Below are 20,681 nucleotides of genomic sequence, written 5' to 3' on the forward strand. Positions count from 1 at the left end.
TTAAATTGTAAAACATAAAACTTAACAAAAATTATATACAAAAAGGAAAAAGGAAAATCACCTCCTTTTGGTGACTGAATATTGCAGCCAACTCAAGAGGTCTTCATCCCCACCCCCAAAAATATTTTGAGGCCCACCCACTAGTCGATGGGCATTGCCATTCAAATAGTGTGCGCACACTCCATTATGCGATCCATTATGTGGCTCAGGGCTTACCAGCCCTCCAGCCAATATTTTATTCGAGTTGGCACACCTGAGCAGGAGCTACAGGCTGCCTGCTTAGTAGGAACTACAAAGCAATTAGTTTTCCAGCTGGAGATAAGGAAGGCGATGGGGTGGGGGGGTGAGGAAATCCTTACGGAGCAAGACAATTTGGCTCCAGAGAGGGAGGGAGGGAGCAGTCCATCCACTTTACCCAGCTGGAAGGATAAATAAGTCCACCCACGCGCCTTGCTCCTCTCTGCCTCCGGCTAACTGCTAGACCAAAGGCAGCTCTCACCTGTGCGCCTCACCTGAGTGCGCGCACACCAGACTGGCAGCCCTTGCCGCCGGAGCGCCCAACCCAGCTGCAGAGAGCCAGGAGGTGGGATTACAACCCCGGGCAGCCTATCGCCTGGCACGATGCAAGGCCCCGGGGGTGGCGCCCGCTGGCCCGTGGCTTCTTAATCGCATCATCTGCATCGGGGCTGCAAACAGAGCCAGGCGCAGACTCTGCTGCCCAGGAGGGAGAGGAGAGACGCACCAGGCGCAAAGGAGGCGCAGGGACCACCCTCGACATGTCAGAGCAAAGATGGGTCCGGCTGTCCACCGAGGAGCCCACCAGCACCGTCTGTGTGCTGGGCACAGAGATGTCCCTTGATGTCTGCGGGTAAGGAAGGCAGTTGCCCTTATTCGTTTGCTCAGTGGTGGGGATTCTCCGGCCTCTGGAGCATGCACAGAGGGCCGAAGGGAAGGCGTAAAATCTTGCTGAACGGTGCACGATGCGGGAAGTATTTAGCAAATATAGCAGGCATCAACCCAAATCATCTCCGAGTCAGCCTGCTATATTTCCCTAAAAACAGGGTTTCTGTATATGCTGGAAGCTGCCCAGAGTGGCTAGAACGACCCAATCAGATGGGTGGGGTACAAATAATAATAATAATAATAATAATAATAATAATAATAATAATAATAATAATAATTATTATTATTATTAAATAAATAAATTTTATTATTTATACCCCGCCCATCTGCTGGGTTTCCCCAGCCACTCTGGGTGGCTTAGAACACATTAAAAAACTGTAAAACATTATACATTAAAAATATTAAAAATAATGAAATTATTAAGAAATTATTATATGGGCTGTGACTTTCAGTGCCAGTTGTGGGAGTGGGTTTGCAGGGCTGAGTCCTGGTCCAGATCATGGGCCCCAAAGGGTTAACATAATATGTGTGTCTGGAGCAGACTCAGATTGAAGCTGGGGAGAGTCCAAAATGTATTTGGGGGGGCACAGTGTGTGTTTAAAGCTTGCTATTTCCCCCAGTGAATCCTGGGAACTGTAGTTTGTGAAGGGTTCTGGGAATTGCAGCTCTGTGAAGGGTAAACTACAGATCCCAGGGCAGGTTACACAATTAAAAAACAATTTTAAATAACTTAGTCACAGAAATAAGTTGGGTCCTATTGTTTGTCACCAGACCATAGTTTCTTTGCACAATTTCAGAGGCAAGATTTGTTTTAAAGGAGTGAGCTCTTGCGGTATGTTCTCCAAGAGTGAGTTCTAGTTTTGAGTTTTTGTGTTCGGTCAGGTTATAAAAAGAAAACCATTTGTTTAAATATATCACAACACATTTTCTTTCTGTCTGCACTCTATCAGGTGTTGTATAGACCTGTAATTGATCCCACCAGCAGAGAATCGAAATGTTGATGGGGGATTTGGGGATAGTGAGGACTGTACTTGATCCTTATAAGCGCAAAAAACATAGAATTAAGACTACAGACAATCTTTATTGATAATTGTTTCCCCGATTGGTAAGGATTCCACCTGATTTGCTTCTGTTGGGCTTAGATGCCTTCTCATCAATGATTTGTCCAACACACACATTTCAGAGCCTATCTGCCTCACTTTCCTAACTGCAAAATGTCTCCTTTTAAAAAGTGGATTTGTTACACTGTTTATTTTATAAAATTTATACACTGCTTTGATTGTTTGAGGACAAAACCTCAAAGCGGTTTACAAAAAAGATAAAGCAACAAAATTATCACCAAGAAAAATAAACAACCATAACTTAAGGCTTTTGAAAAGTCAAAATAACAATCGACTAAAAACAAATCAAAACTCACATCAACATTTCTAAGTATCTGGGGAGGCTTGTCCAAAGGAAAATGTTTTAGCAGGTCCGAAAAGGGGGGGGGGGTGAAGTCGCCTGCCTGATATCAATTGGCAGGGAGTTCCAAAGTGCAGGTTCTGCCACACCAAAAGATTGAGTTCTTACAAGTGTGGAAAGGGTGTTACGTTGCAGCTATAACATTGCCAGTTCTGCCGACTGAAGGGCAACAGAGTGCTTCAATCCACAAATTTCTGTGCTTGAGAATCCCCCCCCCCCCACAAAAAAAATTACTGACAAATATTAAATACTGTGGTGGAAACCTGAGTTTACAAAAGGTGGGGTAAATCTCAATGCCCAGTGGTGTGGAGGCAACCATCATTCCCAAAGTCTTTTCTTATGAACATAAGAAGACTCTGTGTCCCATCTAGTCCAGCTTCCTGTTCTCACAGTGGCAGGGCAGATGCCCCAATGGTAAGACCACAGCAGGATCCGAGCACAAGAGCCCTCTCCCCTCCTGGGGTCATCGTGGCTGGTATTCTTATCCAAAATAGTCACCATGAATTTGTCCAATCCTCTTTTAAAGCCTTCCAAGTTGGTGACCATCCCTGTGTCCTGTGGGAGGGAGTTCCCGTAGTTTAACTCTGCACCGCATGAAAAAATTCTTCCTTTTATACATCCTGATTCTTCCAATATTTGGCTTCATCCTGGCTAGTAGCCATCGATAGGCTCCTCCTCCATGAATTTCCTGTGCCATATTCTCTGTCCAGCTGGGGAACAGGACTCCTTCCCTTGTTTTGCTCACTCTGTGCCCTTTAACAAACAAAGCCAGTGATGGCAATGAACTCACAACCTAATCTGAAAGTTTAATTGGCAATGGGTGATGCCTGCAATGAGCCATTTGTTTTGCTCTGTAGAGCTAAAGCCACCCAGCTAGCTCGTTCCCAGATTGCTCCCCGGCGTGCTTCCGGAGGAAATAATAGAATCATAGAATTGTGGAGTTGGAAGAGGTCCTAAGGGTCATTTAATCCAATCCCCTGCAAGGCTGAAGTCTCAACTAAAGCATCCATGACAAATGGCCACCTGATCTCTGCTTGAATACCTCCACTGTCCTTCTGAGAGAGCCACCCCCTTCTGAGAGAGCCCGTCCCACTGTCGAATGGCTCTTACTGTCAGAAAGCTCATCCTGATGTTTAGGCGGACCCTCCTTTCTCGTAACTTGCATCCATTAGTTAATTTCTATTCCACCTTTCCATTAATCCTCACAACAACCTTGTAAGTTAGGTTAGGTTAAGAGTTGAGTGACTGGCCCCCATAGCCACCCAGTGAGCTTCCTCACTGAGTGGGGATTTGAACCCTGGTCTCCTAGGTCCTGGCCCCACACTCGATCCACTACACCACATGGCTCTCCAGAGCAGGAGAAAACAAGCTTGCTCCATCTTCTGTGTGACAGCACTTCAGATATTTGAAGATGGCTATCGTATCGCCTCTCAGTCTCCTCTTTTCCAGCTTCTTCAACCATTCCTCATAAGGCTTGGTTTCCAGACCCTTGATCCTCTTGGGAGGATCTGGACACAGTATTCCAGCTGTTGTCTAACCAAGGCAGAATAGTTACAGGTAGGTAGCCATGTTGGTCTGCCATAGTCAAAACAAAATAAAAAAATAGAGACGTTGGATTCTTATCTCATTATACATGATATAGCTATTTTTAGCCATCTCACCCCTTGCTTTTTCCTGTAAGACCAATTGCAGTCATTAACAGTCGTCAACAGGTTTACCACACCTATCAGCCAATCACCCATTCCCACCACCCTTCTGAGTAATACCCCTCCCCACCCTCTCACTATATATATATAAGGGTCTGGTGACTTCTGTTTCAGTGTATCTGAAGAAGTGTGCATGCACACGAAAGCTCATACCAATAACAAACTTAGCTGGTCTCTAAGGTGCTACTGGAAGGAATTTTTTTATTTTGTTTCGACCAAGGCAGAATAGTGTGGTAATATTACTTCTCTTGATACAGCCTGTACAGTAATCACATTCCCACCCTCACTGCTGCTTCCCCTGTTGACTCGTTAAGCTTGTGGTCTACTAAGACCCCAGATGTGTTTCATATGTACTACTGGCAAGACAGGTATCCCCATCTTATATTTGTGCAGCTAGTTCTTTCTGCCTAAGTGCAGAAACTTACATTTGTCCCTATTGAAACTCATTTTGTTAGTTTGGGTCCAGTTCTCCAATCTGTTAGGGTCATCTTGATTTTGTCTTCTGCAGCATTAGCTACCCCTCCCAGTTTGGTGTCATCTGCAAATATGATGAGCCCCCCCTCGATTCCTTCCTCTGTCGATTATAAAGAGGTTGAACAACAACTGGCCCAGAACAGAACCCTGAGCCACTCCACTTGTCACTTTTCCCCAGGATGACAAGCAATCATTAGTGAGCGCTTTTTGGGTTCGGTCAGTCAACCAGCTACAAATCCACCTAACAGTTAACTCATCCAGCCCACATCATACCTGCTTCTCTGCAAGAATATAATGGGGGACTTCGTAAAAAAGCCGTACTGAAATCAAGATGCGCTAAGTCCACAACATTCCCCTGATCCACCAAGCTTGTAATTCTATCAAAAGAAGAAACAAGATTCATCCAGCATGACCCATCTCATTTTTTTTAGGGTGGCTGACAGTCCAGATGGACCCAGTGGAATGAAGTGGGGTGGGGAGGGCCTGGCCTTAAATAGTCTGCCCCCTGACATTTTTCCATTTTAAAAAAACAACAACTTTATGATGTGGATAGCGGTTTGACAGTGAAACAGACTCCTTTGGAAGATGGCAGGCTCTTATTCCTTGGAGGTTTTTAAACAGAGGCCGGATGTTCATTTGTCAGAGATGCATCTGTTGTGGCTCCTGCATAGTAGCAGGGGCTTGGACTCAATGACCCTTAATATCTCTTCCAACTGTACGGTCCTACGATTCTAAGATTTTACACCCGCACCAACAGTGCTTGAACCCCTCCCAATTCCCTAGTTTGCTGTGAATTTAAGATGTGAAGTTGGCATTATCTGAACAATTGGCTTATTTGGGCAGCTGTATAATGGTCGTAAATGAATGCTTTTTAATGTTAGTGATGCATCGATGGGTGCTTTTGCTGTTGCTCAATCCCCCTGGCTGTCATTGGGCAGTAGTCAATTCTGTTTGACTCAGAACAGACCTATTGAAAGTAAAGGACCCAACTTGCTTATTGATTGCGTTTATACTACTCTTTTCCTCAAGGGGTTCAAGGTGATGTGCCCAGGTCTCCCATCTCATTTAAGCCCCACAACAAACCTGCAAAGTAGGTTAGGCTGAGTGGCAGAGACTGGTTCCCAGCAAGCACCATTACTGTATGGCTGATCTGTTGTTGTTTTGGGGGTGAGCCTGGCTTAATATAATAATAAATATTTTAATTTCTATTCCACCCATCCAGTTGGGTTTCCCCAGCTACTTTTATATATGCTTACAGTATATAAAAATACAACAATTCAGACAGATATTCCCAGGTGTGAAAAAAGGTTATTATGTATGCCACTACTGCGGGCCCCCCTGTTTTGTTAGCCCCAAAATGGAAAATGAGTGAGGTCCTAACTAAAGAATGGCAACTTAAGCTGACGGAATAGGCACATATAGAATAAATGTCCAAACTTTTTTCAAAGAGGGCCAGATTTGATGAAGTAAAGGGCCGTGAGGGCCGACCAAAGTTGTTGTTTTCCCCCAGGGGCTGGATTAAACCGACCAGCGGGCCAGATTACGCCCCTGAAACAGACTTTGGACATGCCTGAATTAAGATAACAAAAAGGGCCTAGGTTATAAGAATGTTGGAAAATGTTTATTGAATATATACGGAAAAATTGTGTGCACTTGGAAATATTGGCAGCATTAAGAGAAATTCAACAGTGAAAATAAGTTTTGATGGATGCAGTAATGGAATACTGAATGGTTTAGTTTATGTAAAATATGCAGGGATTTATGACAAACCAATAAATAAATAGAAACCATTAATAATAACAATAAACAGTTTACAGATATACCCAAATAGGTGGATGATCATTAGATGTTCTGAAAACTCTTCCTCAATTTGACACACACACACACTGGTCAAAACAGGGCGACATGGCCCTCTGGCTGAAAACTTTCAGCCACCCTTGCCTTTCCTGTCAAGTCTATGTGAGAATGAGTGAATCCTTTGTGGAATGGCAGAGGCACACCCTCTGCTGCAGCTGAACTTCGGTTGCCCTTGGGCACCTCTGTAAGATATCTAGCCTCATCTGGAGGAGTCTGACTTCCCAATCAGCCCAACAGCAACACAAGCTGAGCAATACCCAGGGACCTGGCCACCCATGGCACATGAACAAAAAACCGCTGACTCAACAGCCACCGCCTGCCACAAGGCCAGAGGTTGGGCTGCGCTGGGCCTAACTGGTTGAATCTTCCTCCCGGAAGTCGGGCACACAAAGGGCAGCTCACAAGCAGCCTTTCTGACCCACACAAGTGGGGCGCTCAGGCACCCCCCATCCTCTGCCCCATTTGATGATGGCAATTTCAATAAATAATAATATAATTTATTATTTATACTCCGTCCATCTGGCTGGGTTTCCCCAGCCACTCTGCCTGGCTTACAACAAATTATTAAAAATACAATAAAAAAAAAAACCTTCCCTAAACAGGGCTGCCTTCAGAGGTCTTCTAAAAGTCAGATAGTTGTTTATTTCCTTGACATCTGATGGGAGGGTGTACCACAGGGTGAGCGTCACTACTGAAAAAGCCGTCTGCCTGGTTACCTATGGGATGCGGGTGGCGCTGTGGGTTAAACCACAGAGCCTAGGACTTCCGATCAGAAGGTTGGCGGTTCGAATCCCGCAACAGGGTGAGCTCCGGTTGCTCGGTCCCTGCTCCTGCTAACCTAGCGGTTCGAAAGCATGTCAAAGTGCAAGTAGATAAATAGGTACCGCTCCGGCGGGAAGGTAAACGGCGTTACCGTGCGCTGCTCTGGTTCGCCAGAAGCGGCTTAGTCATGCTGGCCACATGACACGGAAGCTGTACGCCGGCTCCCTCGGCCAATAAAGCGAGATGAGTGCCGCAACCCCAGAGTCGGCCACGACTGGAACTAATGGTCAGGGGTCCCTTTACCTTTACCTGGTTACCTATAAATGCATCTATTACTTGATTGTGTACAATAATCCCAACCATTTCACAAAGTGGCTTTGAAAAAAAGCAATAAAATGATCCATATGAAAAATTACCAAAAAACTTTCAAAATGTTAAAATAGCAATGGATTAAAAGAACAGATTAAAACTCTCACTGGCTTTCTAAGCATCTGGGCAGGATTCTCTAAACAACGTTTTAAGCAGGTGACAAAAAAATTTATACTGAAGGCACCTGACTGGTATCAATGGGCAGGGAGTTCCGAAGTGCAGATGCTGCAGCAGTAAACAGTTGAATTCTTACAAATGCAGCATGAGTAGGATGTGGCAGCTTTACAATGCCAGTTCCACCCATGGAAGTGGCTCAGTGGGCATATATGGAGTAAGACGACCTCATAAGTACTTCAAACCAGACTCTGACTCCCATCAGTCCTGGAAGCCAGCATGGCCAATGATCATGGATTACTAGGGGAGTTATAGTTCAGCAACATTCAGAGGACTGCAGATTCGCCATCCCTGCTTTAGAGGAAGGCAGAATTAGTTGTAATGGAAGGTAGCTGTGAGGGGCAGTAAAGGCAATTGATGACCCAGTTCACGAACAGGGAGCCTTTGGCCCTCCAGATGTTGTTGTACTCCAGTTCCCATCAGTCAGAGATGCTTCACCAGAGATGCTGGTGGGATTTGGAGTCCAGCAATCACAGGAAGGCCACAGGTTCTCCATGATTAGGACGATGATAAGTAGGGGCGGTAAATGCAAGTGATGGTTTAGTTCAGGGCTGGGAAAGCTGTGGCCCTGTTGCTACCTTTGAAGATGACCCAGAAACTACAACTAATCCAGAAAGCGGCAGCTTGACTGGGGATTGGGAGTGGCTGCCGAGACCACATAACCCCGGTTCTGAAAGACCTACATTGGCTCCCAGTACGTTTCCGAGCACAATTCAAAGTGTTGGTGCTGGCCTTTAAAGCCCTAAACGGCCTTGGCCCAGTAGACCTGAAGGAGCGTCTCCACCCCCATCGTTCAGCTGGACACTAAGGTCCAGCTCCGAGGGCCTTCTGGCGGTTCCCTCACTGCGAGAAGCAAAGTTACAGGGAACCAGGCAGAGGGCCCTCCCATGAGATGTCAAGGAAATAAACAACTATCTGACTTTTAGAAGACATCTGTTTAGGGAAGTTTTTAATGTTTGATGTTTTTAATATTCTGTTGGGAGCCGCCCAGAGTGGCTGGGGAAACCCAGCCAGATGGGCAGGGTATAAATATTATTATTATTATTATTATTATTATTATTATTATTATTATTATTATTATTCAGCTCCCAATTGCACAACCTCTTGAGGGCCATAGAGTCCCCAGTCTTGTCGTAAACTGAAGAAACCAGTCCTGTAAAAAATGTGGCGTTGCCCCAGCCAGAGAAGTCAGGATGGAGCAGGAATCCAGGCTGGGTAGAACGTAAGAACAGGATCAGGCCAGTGGGGCCCCACCTAGTCCAGCCTCCTGTTCTCCCGGTGGCCAAACAGGCAAGGAAACCAGACAAGGATAAGAGCCCGAGAGCAACTCTCCCGTACTGTGGTTTCTAGCAACTGGTATTCAAAAGCGTTGCTGCTCCGACTGCAGGCCCAGCAAAGCCTCCACAGAGAGCTGAGCTAATCAGTCTGGGCGTGAGCTGGTTGCAGGATAATGAGCAGCAGAGATTGGATGTGCCAGCGATCAGAGCCCAGCATGGGGGATGTGTTGAGACTTGCCAGCTGGGCCTCTTAAGAGGATCTGAATGTGCAGGCATCAGCAGGCAATGACCTGCAGCCACGCTTATCAGGGGGCTAGGGTTCCGATCCAGGTTACAGGAGCCTCCCAGGAAAAGGCAGGGTTGCAGGGAGCAGCAGCCTCCAAAGAAATGAAGGTCAAGCAGGGAGAATCGGGGGTGGGGTGGGGGGGGGTCCAGGTCCAATATGAGATCCAGAGGCTGGATCAGCACCAGCCCAGGGTCAGTATTGCAGAGGGTGGGCTGAGGAATGAAAGAGCTGGCCTGTTTTCCGCCATTAGGAAGCTCAGAAGGGAGACCTTGATTGCTCTGTGGTTCCTGCATTTTGTGTGTGTGTGTTGGGGGGTGGGTGGACTAGATGACTCTTGGGGTTCCCTACCAGTTCTATAATTCTGGCCTCCTAACCCACCCCAGCTGCTAGGAGCAAAGGAACCTCAAGGACTGCTTGCTCACGAGGAGACCCTTTGCTCACAAGCCACACAGTGACTCTGCAGCTGTCGGAGCATGATCCATTGTCTTTTTGGCTCAGATCAAATTCGTGTACTTGCAAGATTGCCTTCCCCCATACAAGCCCATTTGTCTGTTTTGATTTGCAAAACTAGCAGCATTGCAGGTGCTACTTATTGCTCGATCTGCATTTGTAAATAATTGATATATTTACACTTTGGAACTCCCTGCCTCTTGATGTAAGACAAAGATGCTCTTGTACTCTTGGAGAGTCAGGAAAAGGTGGACTTGGACCCAGAACGGAGGGGCTGTCTGCACGTACTTAAGGCGCTTCTGCTAGATGTGTTGACGTTTGACGCCTGACCCTTTCCTATCTGGCAACCAAACCCTACACAAACAACACCTTGCCAGCCTACTATGATTCTAGAAGCCACAAGGCTTTTGTTCTAACCTTCCTTTTGTCACAACGCTGGTTGGTTGCTTGGTGAGGGGAGACGAGAGCAAAAAAGAGAGCTTAATTTTCCCGGTTTGGCAACTTCTGGCCTGCTGGCTCAGAGCCCGATGACGACGACATCTCAGGGGTTTGGCCTTTGTGGGAAAGGATCCAAGAGGAAGCTGGCACAAACACCCACTCAGCCCTTGGGAAGGGCCCGAGCCCTGAAACCACAAAAACTGTTGCCAGATTCTTGCCTAATCTAAGGAGTGTAATAAGAATCCTAAGGTCTCAAAAATGAAACAAATGTTTGTAAGTGCACAGGTAAACACACAAGTACCTATAAAAACCACATGACCAAAATGGTACAGGTGAGCAATCCTGAAGCCATCTTGACTCTCCTAAAGACTCTAAACCAGGCACCCCTAACCTGTGGCCCTCCAGATGTTTTGGCCTACAACTCCCATGATCCCTAGCTAACAGGACCAGTGGTCAAGGATGATGGGAACTGTAGTCTAAAACCTCTGGAGGGCTGGAGATTGGGGGTGCCTGTTCTAAACCATTGTTTTCCAAACATGAGTCTCCAGCTGTTTTTGGACTACAATTCCCATCATGCCTAGCAAGCAAGACCAGTGGTCAAGGAGGATGGGAACTGTAGTCCAAAATCTGCTGGAGATCCAAGTTGGGGAAACACTGCTCTAAATGTTTCTTCTGCAGAAGGAAATATCTTAGAGAAACCTTTCCCAATTGTTCTTTCACTTACACATCCTCCAAATCTTGTCTTAAGGGCATATTTTGTGTATGAACCGGGTTGGCCTATGGCCTGGATTCAAGAACTCAGGTATTTGCCATCTCAAAAGAATGGCCAGACTGCCCAGGTAATGTAATTAATGAAAACTTATCAGGTATCCTGGCAGACAGGAGAGAAGCTCTGCTGCTCCAGAGAAGCGGACACGGAGCAATGGATCCAAACTACAAGAAAGAAGATTCCACCTAAACATTAGGAAGAACTTCCTGACAGTAAGAGCTGTTCGACTGTGGAATTTGCTGCCAAGGAGTGTGGTGGAGTCTCCTTCTTTGGAGGTCTTTAAGCAGAGGCTTGACAACCATATGTCAGGAGTGCTCTGATGGTGTTTCCTGCTTGGCAGGGGGTTGGACTCGATGGCCCTTGTGGTCTCTTCCAACTCTATGATTCTATGATTCTAAGCCACACTCTCAAATGTCTGTTATAGACCACCTCTTTCTGTGATGGTTTGAATGACGCTTTTTAGGTGGTCTTTCGTTAAGGGACTGGGCAATTTCAAAAGTCTTTAAAAGTTCTTGCACACCTTTGTTCTTGGTCTCTCACCTTCTTGCAATGAGGTGGGAAACTCTCTTGCAACAGAAAAATAAATATCTGCCTTGCTTGTGTTGCTTCCTGCCTCCATCCTTTTATCTCTGACCGATAATGGACTTGGGGGGGACACTGAATCCCTTAGGATAGTAGAGTTGGAAGAGACCCTGAGTCTAACCTGCTGCAATGAAGGAATCTCAGCTAAAGCTGGAGTTCCAGAGATTAACTACTGCCACACTAAAAGACTGATTTCTCGCTAGCGAATCCACTTCATTCACAACTTATATCTGTGTGAATAAAAATCATTTGGATATTTTTTTTAAGGGACACTTTTTCACTTTTAAGTAGGAGTGTATAGATGAGCATCTTTGAAGATGACACCTCCAGGCTGCCTTCTAAGATGGCCTGTGGCAATGACTGCTTTTAATATTAAAAAGAAATCCCCTCATTGCCAGGAATCTCATTGGCTGACCTCAAGCCCGTCATTACCTTTTGACCTGGTCTACCTTCCTAGGGTTGTTGGGATAAAATGGAGGGAAGGATGGAGATCTCTTTTTAGGAGCAAAATTTAAATGGAAAATGGAATGGGTGATGTGAATTATCCTCTCTCTCTCTCTTTCAGGGCAGCCCCAAGTGGTGCTACAGCCTTTGATGTCTGGGGAACATCTGGGGTGAACCTCTATATTATCCACAATGGGGAAGTTTTGAAGATCCCCTCTTGTGTGCCCAAATGGCCCCTTGATTATAAAGTCGAGGTGGTGGTCACGATGGACCAGCCAAGCGCTGAAGTCAACGAGGACAAGGTGAGAAACTCCGAAGGCTTTGATGGAGCAGAGGGGGAAAGGAAAGAGCTAGACCTGATTCGGAAAAAGGTGTGCTAGAATTACTATAGCTATCAATGGAGCAGCTTCCCTGTAAGAAAAGGTTGCTATGTTCAGGACTTTTTAACTTTTTTTTTTAATATGATATTTTATTAGTTTTAACAATAGAAAAATAGAACAATAAAAACACGAAGAAACACAGAAAAAATATGAAAGACAACAATACAAACTTTCACAATACATAAAGTACAAACATTTAGAAAAAGAAAGAAAAAAAAACAATCGTCACACATAAAATAAAATAAAAGAAACACAAATCACTCTTTTCTAAATATTCATCTTCACTTAACTTACTTTCCTGACTTCCTCACGCCTCCCTTTGTTATATCCCTTTTTCACAATTAGTTCAGCAAATTCATATCCTACTACTTTGTCCTTATATATTTTACCTCCCAAATTTATAATTTCAAATTTTTATCTCTTATTACTAGAACCCCTTCATTTTATTTCAATGTCATCAGCATTCATACAATACTTCTGTAAATAGATTTTAAATTTCCTCCAATCTTCTTCCACCAACTCTTCTCCCTGATCTCAGATTCTGCCAGTCATCTCAGCCATCTCCATATAGTCAATTACTTGCATCTGCCATTCTTCCAAGGTGGGTAGGACTTTTTAACTTTGAGAAAAGGCGAGGAAGAGGTGATCAAGTGCATCTCAAATCACACCTCTTGTTGTCTTCAGTATACCTGAAGGAGCGTCTCCACCTCCATCGTTCAGCCCGGACACTGAGGTCCAGCTCCGAGGGCCTTCTAGGGGTTCCCTCACTGCGAGAAGTGAGGTTACAAGGGAACCAGTGAGAGGGCCTTCTTGGTGGTGACACCCACCCTGTAGAATGCCCTCCCATCAGATATCAAGGAAATAAACAACTACAGTGGTACCTCAGGTTAAGAACTTAATTCGTTCCGGAGGTCCGTTCTTAACCTGAAACTGTTCTTAACCTGAAGCACCACTTTAGCTAATGGGGCCTCCTGCTGCCGCTGTGCTGCCACTGCACGATTTCTCATAGAATCATAGAATCATAGAGTTGGAAGAGACCACAAGGGCCATCGAGTCCAACCCCCTGCCAAGCAGGAAACACCATCAGAGCACTCCTGACATATGGTTGTCAAGCCTCTGCTTAAAGACCTCCAAAGAAGGAGACTCCACCACACTCCTTGGCAGCAAATTCCACTGTCGAACAGCTCTTACTGTCAGGAAGTTCTTCCTAATGTTTAGGTGGAATCTTCTTTCTTGTAGTTTGGATCCATTGCTCCGTGTCCGCTTCTCTGGAGCAGCAGAAAACAACCTTTCTCCCTCCTCTATGTGACATCCTTTTATATATTTGAACATGGCTATCATATCACCCCTTAACCTCCTCTTCTCCAGGCTAAACATGCCCAGCTCCCAGCTTCTGTTCTCATCCTGAAGCAAAGTTCTTAACCCGAGGTAATATTTCTGGGTAACCTGAAGCGTATGTAACCCGAGGTACCACTGTATCTGACTTTTAGAAGACATCTGAAGGAACCCCTATAGGGACGTTTTTAATGTTTGGTGTTTTATCGTGTTTTTAATATTCTGTTGGGAGCCGCCCAGAGTGGCTGGGGAAACCCAGCCAGATGGGTAGGGTATTATTAATACTAAATAATAATGAATATTCCATTTGCTGAAATTGGCCATATCTTGGCAGGTCAGAATTTCATACTACAAGGACAACGGGAGGACACCAATGGCGAAAGCTCTGCTCCACCTCACCTGCGTGGGTAAGACAGGAACTGTATAGAAAATAGAGAGAGAGAGAGAGAGAGAGAGAGAGAGAGAGAGAGTGTGTGTGTGTGTGTGTGTGTGTGTGTGTGAGAGAGAGAGAGAGAGAGAGAGAGAGAGAGAGAGAGAGAGAGAAATCTGGGTGCATAGGGAAAAACAACACAAGCATATTGTCTATTTTTCCTTGGCTTTTGTTGATGGTCAGGGCTGATATGGGTGAAGAAGAGTTTGGATTTGATATCCCGCCTTTCACTCCCCTTCAGGAGTCTCAAAGCGGCTAACAATCTCCTTTCCCTTCCTCCCCCACAACAAACACCCTGTGAGGTGAGTGGGGCTGAGAGACTTCAAAGAAGTGTGACTGGCCCAAGGTCACCCAGCAGCTGCATGTGGAGGAGCGGAGACGCGAACCCGGTTCCCCAGATTACGTGACTACCGCTCTTAACCACTACACCACACTGGCTCTCCACACTGGTGAACTAGACAATGAGTTCCAGGCTCATGCAGTTAATTCAAGCACCTTTCATGGGATAGCTACTCACAGTAAAATGTTAATACAGTACCATGAAGACAGACTTCCAGAGGACTAGCACTTTAAAGACAAACAACTTCATTATGATAGAAAACTTTCATGGACAACAGTTCGCTTCATCAGCTGCATGAAGTTAAACTATGGAACTCACTCCCACATGAGGCAGTGACGAACACCAGCCTAGATGACTTTAAAAGATTTGGCAGATTCGTGGAGGAGAGGGCTATTGATGGCTATGTTCCAGTATTTGGTAACACAGACACCCTGGCATCAGCAAGCCATCTTGCCAGGCTGTTTGGGCATCCCACATGCCAATTTTCTTCTGTTTCCTCTCCTTGTCTTTTTTCCCATATGCTACAGAAATCTCCCTGGATGCCGACATTAACCGTTCAGGAACCGTGCAGAGGAGAGCCAAGAATAAGGTCAGGAAGGAGGGATAGGGGAGTCCGGGCATATTGCGTGTGTTTATTTATATCTAAAAAGCAAACGCTGCTTTTCCACCTGAAGGTCCCTTCAAGGCAACAAACCTAAGAGCGTTTCAGCAAGGAGGGGGTGGAGCCTGTGGAGAGGGGGTGTGGCCTTGTACTGGAGACAAATCCCGTGGGGGGGTGCATTTTGACCCTGGGCCTTAGGTCCCCTCACAACCCTACCTTAAAACCAACCTGTTCCTTCTGTAGTTGTGAGATACAATTATTTGGTCCCAGGGGCGAACAAAGGCGCCATGACACCCGGGACCGGACGTTACTACTTAGGGCGCATTTGTGGCATCGCTACGTACAACGCATGCGCCCTACGTAGCGACGCCGCACATGCACTGTACATAGTGGTTTGCCGTCAGCACCAGGATCTCTGCTCGTGGCTGCAGCCGTGAACAGAGGATCCTCCACATGTGGCTGTGGCGGCCCAATAGCTGCTCACACTGCCGCGGGGTGCCTTCTTGTCACACCCCCCCAGACATGGCACCCGGAGTGCACTGCCCCCCCCACACCCCAGTTGCAATGCCACTGTTGGGTCCCACATATTTGTGGTGGGGCTAAGCCTCGTGGTTGATGTTTTCTGCCCCTGCAGAAAAACTGGACGTGGGGACCCGAAGGCAAAGGAGCCATCCTCTTGGTCAATTGCGACAGGGATGAACCTCAAGATGAAATGGACAACGAGGACAAGAAGCTGCAATCGTTTGTGGGTCAGTAACTGACGGATCCAAGGCTACCTAAACGGCTTAGGTCCAGTATACCTGAAGGAGCGTCTCCACACCCATTGTTCTGCCCAGACACTGAGGTCCAGTGCCAAGGGCCTTCTGGCGGTTCCCTCGCTGCGAGAAGCCAAGTTACAGGGAACCAGGCAGAGGGCCTTCTCGGTAGTGGCACCCGCCCTGTAGAATGCCCTCCCACTGGATGTAAAAGAGGAAAACAACTACCAGACTTTTAGAAGACATCTGAAGGCAGCCCTGTTTAAGGAAGCTTTTAATGTTTAATAGATTATAGTATTTTAATATTCTGTTGAAAGCTGCCCAGAGTGGCTGGGGAAACCCAGCCAGATGGGTGGGGTATAAATAATAAATTATATTATTATTATTATTATTATTATTATTATTATTATTATTATTATTATACCTTACATTGAGTCAGGCACTCAATGTAACACTGAATGCCAGCAGCTGCTCAGGGCAGGGGGGATGCTTCAGCCTACCTGAGGATGCCAGGAATTGAACCCGGGACCTTCAGCAGCAAGGCAGGCACTCTGCAACTGAGTTGGGGCCCTTCCCTTAAAAAGCAAGATTCTAGTCCTCATCATTCTGAAGGAAGGACTTTTTTGAATCGTCTCTTCCCAGCCCTACCTACAGATGCCAGGGATTAAACCTGGGAGATTTTGCACTCATCAATCGTGTTAGAAACTAAGAGATGAAAGCTAGGAGCTAAACGGTACCTTAAACCTAGGTTATGGGTGCAACAGTGGACTGTCTAGGCGTGCTTTTTTAAATAACAATACAAAGATGAATGAACTGCAGCTAAAATCTTATGTTCATTTTTCACATGGTCTAGTCCTTCCCTTGCCCACCCCCCTAATATTCTTAAGAGGGTCTCTTCTCCAGTCTTCAGAGAGTGGTTAGAAGTGGGGAGGCAGAAAAAGGCCCTCCTTTCCTTCCACTCTGCAGATTCTGAAATCTTACTGCCCCCAGAGCTAAGAAACTGCTTGCGCTAATGAAATTCCGTCACAAAAATGCGCCTAGAACAATGGGAGTTTCGAACACTGATCCTTCCCCTAAATTAAAGTAAGAATCTTCTCCTCATTGTTCTTAGAATTTGTAGAGTTGGAAAGGGTCTTTTTTGCTGAGCTCTTTTGCCCAACATGGAGTTGAACCCACAACCCTGAAACTGAAAGTCTCCTGCTCTACTGGCTGAGCTACCCCAGCTCTGAATAAAGGTGGTTGATTTAAACTCCATTCAGCTCAGAGCTTTGCTACTGAGCTACAGTCAGTTTCCCTGCTTTTCACTCCAGACCGCAGGGATATGTCGCTGATGATCCTGACAACACGTGGGCCTGAGGACATTTTTGAGGATCACCAGCTGGTCCTCCACGTCTCAGCATCGGACACCGACAAAGTGGGAGTCTTCCATGCTCAGGGTAAGTGTTGTGGGGTTCCCCAGCAGCAGTGGTTCATTTCAGGAGCCAAAATGTCCAATGGGAGTTGGAGTCCAGCAACATCTGGGAAGGTTGCAGGTTTCACATCTCCGAACTAGACCATCACTTGCCTTCACTGTCCCTAGCTTCCTCCTTCACAGTTCTGGCTTCTTTTAATGTAGAGATAGTGAACCTGTGACTTCCCCAGAGGCTGTTTCATCAGAGCTGTCATTTTCTCTGACCACTAGCCATGCCGGGCCAGATGGCAGCTGGAGTCCAGCAACATCTGGAAAGCCACAGATGTGTTCCCCAAGATAAATTCAACAGTGTAAATAAGTTTTGATGGATGTAACAATGGATTACTGAATGGTTTGGTTCATATAAAATATGCAGGGATGTATGGTATGCAAAAGGGATGCGGGTGGCACTGTGGGTTAAACCACAGAGCCTAGGACTTGCCGGTCAGAAGGTCGGCGGTTTGAATCCCCGCGACGGGGTAAGCTCCCATTGCTGGGTCCCTGCTCTTGCCAACCTAGCAGTTCGAAAGCACGTCAAAGTGCAAGTAGATAAATAGGTACCGCTCCAGCGGGAAGGTAAACGGCGTTTCTGTGAACTGCTCTGGTTTGCCAGAAGTGGCTTAGTCCTGCTGGCCACATGACCCGGAAGCTGTACACCGGCTCCCTCGGCCAATAAAGCAAGATGAGCGCCGCAACCTCAGAGTCGGCCACGACTGGACCTAATGGTCAGGGGTCCCTTTACCTTTTATGGTATGCAAAATGAACCACGGAATGAGAAGAAGGGAAATCATTGATTTAAGGTTGTTTAAATGAATATTTTGAAATGTAATTTATATATATATGATGATCCCCATCCCTACTCTAAATCCTGATTTTCTTTGCTGATGTGTGAACGCAACCCCTTGGCATGAAAGTGGAGATACAATATGTACTTTTTTGTTACACAAGAAAATCTTTAATCAATCATCCATCATCATCATCATAGAATTGGAAGGGACCGCGAGGGTCATCTACTCCAACCCCCTGCAATGCAGGAAAGTTTTGCCCAATGTGCGGCTCGAACCCACGACCTTCAGATTAAGAGTCATGTGCTCTACCGTCTGAGCTAACCCAGCCATGTGGCAGTGAGTTCCAGGGGTTTAGTTAATCAAAACCAGTTTATTTGATAGCGATGAAGAGTTTGCTTCCAGAATCAAGCAAGCAAGCAAGCAAACGAATGAATGAATGAGGGACAGGCACATGATTTTGTATGAGAAATGACGGGTTTGAATTACAGGGAAAAGAAAGAAACTCAGTCAGCACAAGCACGTCCTGGGTCATGGGAAATCCTCCTATGTGGTGGAACCTTCCTGCGACGAAGAGGAGCACCATTTCTATGTGGAAGGGCTGGCCTTTCCTGACATTGGCTTCTCTGGACTGGTGACATTCCACGCCACTCTGCTAGAGGCCACCGCCAAGGTATGGGCAGCCAAAAAAGGAAATGTGTCAGAAAGGTTACTGGGGTGTTGGATAATTAAGGGCATTAAAAGAGGCCTGCAGCTGAATCAGGCCGGGGGTGGGGGAGGCATCCAATCCAGCCTTCTAGCCTCACAGTGACCAACCAGATCCCCAGTGGGAATCCTGCAAGCAGGACCTGAACGGTGGTGTCCCCACTTGGGATTCCCAGCAGCTGCGATTCAGAAGCATTGCTGCCTCCATCGATATGGGTGGAACATTGCTATTGTGACTAGTATCTGTTGATAGTCTTATCTCCTCCTTGAATTTCTCTGGAGAATAAAACAGCCTATTATTTTGTCTTTTCTTCCTCACCATAGCCTCTTTTTCTTGTCTTAGGAGAAAACCAGGACTGTAGGGTTTGTTTGTTTGTTTTTAAGCCCAGGGTTACTCATTTTTTTTCACCAAAACACAGCTTGGGGCTCTACAAGAGCTGGCAAAATGCAGGGGCCAGTGTCTTGGCTGCCACAGCAGAATGCAACTGCTGCCTGCCCATTTGGGCTTGGGCTCATGTTATATTTCTGCAGCTAAATTCAAGATATGAAGCATGCTGTCCTGGTAAGGGCTCAGACCTAGCATTTTATCCTCCCAATTGTTGTCCTTGGAATTTAACCCAAGCTGGCAACCCTCACCACGTCTCATGGTAGAAAATTCCATGGGGTGTGAAGATGATGATTTTATTTATGCCCCATCCATCTGGCTGGGTTTCCCGAGGCACTCTGGGTGGCTCACAACAGAATATTATTATTATTATAAATAAATAAAGTGATAAAACATCAAAGATTAAAAACTTCCCTAAGGGCTGCCTTCAGATGTCTTTTAAAAGTTGGATAGTCTTTTTATTTCCTTGACATCTGGTGGAAGGGCATTCCACAGGGCGGGCGCCACTACCGAGAAGGCCCTCTGCCTGGTTCCCTGTAGCTTCACTTCTCGCAGTGAGGGAACCATCGGAAGGCCCATGATTGATTGATTGATTGATTGATTGATTGATTGTGGGATCCTGTGCAGTGGGGTATTGGGACTGACCTGCTGGAAGAAATGTTCTCCACGCCTGCTCTTGGGTACAAGATAAGAGGCAATATTCTCGGAGGAGTTTTGGTCCTCTAGATTTCGCTAAGCTGGACCATCACTTGCCTTCGCTGTCCCTCCCTGCCTCCATCACAACTCTGCCTATTTATACTGTTGGGATGGGAAATCTGTGACATCCCTGTTCCTCGGGATGCTGCCGGATTGGAGCTCTCCTTTCCCCCCGACCATTAGGCATGCTGGTTCCTGGAGCTGAGACTGTCATGTGCCTGAATAGTTCTGGTTTGCGTCTCTCTTTCCAACCTCTTTCTCAGCTGGCCTCTGCTCTCCTCCACTACAGGCACTTCCCGAGGCCCCAATTTTTAACGACACTGTTGTCTTCCGCGTCGCTCCGTGGATCATGACCCCCAATACCTTGCAGCCGATAACGGTTTACGTCTGCAGGTGAGAGCTTCAGCAAATAAGTGCGCATCACTGTGGCCCAGTGCACAGATGCACAAGCATAGGACTTGTGGATCAGGTGTGCCACGTCAGGGATGGAACACTGATGGTGGTCTGAGGTGAGGCAGGGACTGAGAGCCATGTCAGTGGTCAAAACCAATCAGGATTAGAGGGAAGACTGGAACTCAGGTCTGGAGGTCCAAGACCAGAAAATGCCAGAGCTCAGGTAGGCTTCGTTGTTCAAGTGAAGCATCACTAGCCTGAGAACATCAGAGAAGCCCTGCACTTCTTAGTGCAAAAAGTATTGATCTGATGTGTAGAAATCTTTCCTATTCTACTTAATTCAAGAGGGTTCTGGAAGCTTCTGTGTGAAAGAAACAAGCAGAACGTTCCTGATGTTTGGTTTTATAGCAACTTTTTTCAGCCATGGGCCAGTCCACCATCCCTCAGACCATGTGGTGGGCCGGACTATATTTT

General features: G+C 46.3%; 1 protein-coding gene across 1 annotated transcript in view; it reads left to right on the forward strand.

Annotated features, from left to right (window-relative positions):
* The first annotated feature begins 432 nt into the window (after positions 1-432).
* The window catches only part of LOC128419825 (protein-arginine deiminase type-3-like), a 32,304-nt gene continuing 12,055 nt past the window's right edge, over positions 433-20,681 (forward strand). Inside the window, exons 1-8 of the mRNA XM_053400979.1 lie at positions 433-868; positions 12,074-12,254; positions 14,002-14,074; positions 14,965-15,026; positions 15,673-15,787; positions 17,104-17,229; positions 18,520-18,701; positions 20,104-20,207. Coding sequence (XP_053256954.1) covers positions 777-868; positions 12,074-12,254; positions 14,002-14,074; positions 14,965-15,026; positions 15,673-15,787; positions 17,104-17,229; positions 18,520-18,701; positions 20,104-20,207 — 935 coding nt within the window. The 5' untranslated portion in view covers positions 433-776. The remainder of the gene's footprint in view (positions 869-12,073; positions 12,255-14,001; positions 14,075-14,964; positions 15,027-15,672; positions 15,788-17,103; positions 17,230-18,519; positions 18,702-20,103; positions 20,208-20,681) is intronic.

The sequence above is a fragment of the Podarcis raffonei genome, chromosome 8, assembly GCF_027172205.1.
Source record: "Podarcis raffonei isolate rPodRaf1 chromosome 8, rPodRaf1.pri, whole genome shotgun sequence".
NCBI classification, from domain to species: Eukaryota; Metazoa; Chordata; class Lepidosauria; order Squamata; family Lacertidae; genus Podarcis; species Podarcis raffonei.